The 3,623-nt window shown below is 28.3% G+C and overlaps 1 protein-coding gene across 1 annotated transcript; it reads left to right on the forward strand.

The window, feature by feature from the left end:
- Positions 1-2: 2 nt before the first annotated feature.
- LOC119675878 (probable multidrug resistance-associated protein lethal(2)03659) lies at positions 3-3,323 on the forward strand (the record flags this gene model as incomplete). The annotated part of the gene is made up of 3 exons (XM_038087095.1): positions 3-122; positions 177-593; positions 3,080-3,323. Coding segments are annotated over 3 exons (567 nt in total), but the record flags the coding sequence as incomplete, so codon positions are not given.
- Between the last annotated feature and the right edge of the window lie 300 nt (positions 3,324-3,623).

A 3,623-nucleotide genomic window follows, 5' to 3' on the forward strand; every position in this document is an offset into this window, starting at 1 on the left:
ATTTGCGCAGTAAAATCTCAATTATACCACAAGAACCCGTTTTGTTTTCTGGCACTATGCGTTATAATTTAGATCCATTCGATGAATATTCAGATGCCAAACTATGGGAATCGCTAGAAGAGGTTTTTGTATGAAAACATTAGTTTCTAAAATAAAATTAATATCTTTTATTCTAGGTCAAATTAAAGTCTTTAATTGCTGAACTTCCCAGTGGTTTACAGAGTAAAATTTCAGAAGGTGGTGGTAACTTTAGTGTTGGACAACGACAATTGGTGTGCTTAGCTCGTGCTATACTAAGAGAAAATAAAATATTAGTAATGGATGAGGCAACAGCTAATGTGGATCCACAAACTGATGCTCTCATACAAACAACTATAAGAAATAAATTTATGAATTGTACTGTTTTAACGATTGCTCATCGTTTGCATACTGTCATGGATTCTGACAAGGTTCTAGTAATGGATGCCGGGCGAGTAGTGGAGTTTGGTACACCATACGAATTATTGACTGAAAGTGAAACGCAAATTTTTTACGGCATGGTTAAACAAACTGGCAAAACCACATTCGATAATTTATTAAAAGTTGCGCAAAAAGTAAGTTTGATTTATATTAAACATTACTCTCAAAATGACCACATGATATTAAATAATTTTATTATTTATTTTTGATTTTTTTAGCAAAGTATTGTCTTACAGTATCTTTTGTATAAATAGACAAAACTCAATAGTAGCAGGATTAAATAATTATAACTTCAAAATTATTAACATAACAATAAGTATTAGTACTAAGTGGATTGATAATTATCTGACTTCACAACAGGTGAATAAAATCAATAATATCATGTATATCTGACAAGTATTAGACGACAGTTATAAAAGTTTTGGCTTCATTAGATGTTCGGTTAGCCTTTTTGCAAATAATTGAAATAGTTTACCTTGATGATTTCTTATAAAATGGAAAGAATTGAATATTAGTCAGTAATATAATTCCTCCATTTGAAAGGAATGACCAATGATGCAATCAAATTGGGAATGGATTCTGTTTACGGCAACCTTGCACCATCATTGACAACAATAAAATATTAGAAAGCTGAATTTAAACGTGATCCAAAAGAGGTGACAACTAAAAGAAACATTTAAAAAATCCATGATATTGTGTTAGATATTCCAAAAATTAAATTGTGTGAGATAGTAGAGATGAGAAACATATCATATGAACGTATATCGAATATTTTACATAAATATTTGAGTATGAAAGGCTCTCGGCAAGATGGTTGCCGCGTTGATCAAAAACGACAACGACTTCGTCATTCAAAATATTGTTTGGAAATGTTTATGCTAATCTAGCATAACCTAGCGAATAGAGTCCAGTAGTGACAATTGATGAAACATGGATTCATTACTTCACACCTAAGGGAAAACAACAAGCCAGAGAATAGGTAGAGCGCGGAAGTAGTGCTCCCAAACGGGTACGAACTCAACAATCGGCTGAAAAAGTTTTGCCTTCCGTATTTTTTGATTCAAGAAAGAAAAACAATAACATCAGACCACTATTGCATATTATTAAATCTATTTTTGGATTGAATGAGAAAATCAAGAAAAACGACTAAATTTTTGGAAGATAAAATTTTGTTTTTGCAGCATAACGTACCTACTCTCACATCACTGAAAACCATGACAAAATTAAATGACTTACGGTACGAATAGCTTATTACGAATTCTCCACATTTGGCTTTCAGTTGTAATAAGATTTGGTTTTATGTATTGTATTATAAGTTTTTCCTAGCGCAGCGAGGCGCCTTTCTTGTTCGCAACGAGGCGAATAAAACTAGGTTGCAACTAGGCAACTTGAATATAATGATAGGCGAGACTCAATGTTCTGTTTGAATCTGAATCTTTTATTAAATTTGTACAGTATATATACTTATTCTAACTTAAACACTAACCTACCTGAATATTATGTTCGCCTAGTAATTTTCATATAAAAATGCTTAATATGCATTTCAATTAATTTAAAAATATGAATTTATTATTATTATTTAATAATTACCCGAAATACTAAATAATGAAATTCCAATGCAAGTTAATGCACTTTACGAATTTCATTTGCGCAAAACAAAAGAATCAAATTACTTTTCTTTTGCGCTTCTTCACATGGTAAGTGTGTGACCAATGTCTTTGCTTTTGGCATGTGCCAGTAACGTATATCATCATATTACCATTAACAAATAATTATTTTGTTTGTAATATGTAGATATACTACACAGTGACTATTTCTTGTTTCCAAACTTGAAAAGATGGTTCCAGGGAAAGAGATGTGCATCAAATGATGAAGTGGAATGGAAATATACTGAGGTATATTTTGGAGGACTTGATAAATCGTATTATTTAAAAGAGTGTCCAAATGTAGAAAATCGTTCCCATATTGAAGCATAAAATATAATTTTCCAAAATAAAATGCTTTTTTTATTATTTAGACCGGGTATTTATCAATCCACTTAGTATAATAAAATCGATTATACTTAGTATAATCGATCGGTTTTACATAGGAAAACATTATTTTATTTATTGAGACTATAGCATTTACAACATTTATGCCCTTATATATAAATGTAGAGGTTTTCTACAGATATTTTTTTTTATTTTTTATAATGCTTTTATAATGCTTCCTACAATAATTCTTTGAGTTAAGCAATATTTTTCAACTATTTACAATACATTAATCTCTCTTCTCTTATGGTATCACATTGAACTGCAGGTTTATATATGTATGTTTATATATACGTATGTATCTTTTTGGGGCTGATATTTTCAACAGTTTCAATTTAATCAAGTGTTTACACTACTTAAAAGAGTAAACCATTGTAATTTTGTTTATAATTTTGAGAAGGAGAATTTTCCTATATAATATTAAGAATTCTTCTGATGAAAGTAAAAGCGAATTTGCCGAAATACGTATAGAAATATACTAAAAATAACGCTCGAAATAAAAGTTGAAGCTCTTCCACTTTAAAAATATTGTTTTTTACTTGTTTACAATAAATAATAAACTACTCCTCAAACTTTTTTTTTTATTACAGGCGCATGAAAAATCCTTAAAAGAGGAATAGAATCTCACAAAATCCAAATTTGAAGTACAAATTCTTATTGAAGAATTTTAAACGAATTTTAAGTGCCCGCCAATTATGGTAATTAGTAATATTAGCATAATTGTCACTTATATTTACACAATTTAAGACTAAATATATAAATTGCTGTCAAGTTTTGTACTGTTAATTCTAAGAAAAACAATTTTATTTAAAATTTTATAATATACCCATTCATTTTAATTGTAATATAAATATATATATATATAAATTATATATATGAAGTTAAGAAAATTGCTTGAAACTAAATCTTATACAAATTTAATGTATAAATATGTAAAATGTGCATAGCGATTTAAATTTTCTTTGTAATTTGCATGTAAAATTTTTTTCAGTGTATTTATGTATTGTGTCATATATGCATTATATTTGTATGTGTAACATTAGTAAATTTAAAAGAAATTGTGCCTTTATAAATTTATATTAACTTGTAAGCATATTTGTTGTATTAAATAAAATATTGATATATAATGTTATA

Source organism: Teleopsis dalmanni, chromosome 2, assembly GCF_002237135.1.
Source record: "Teleopsis dalmanni isolate 2A chromosome 2, ASM223713v2, whole genome shotgun sequence".
In the NCBI taxonomy this organism is placed as follows: domain Eukaryota; kingdom Metazoa; phylum Arthropoda; class Insecta; order Diptera; family Diopsidae; genus Teleopsis; species Teleopsis dalmanni.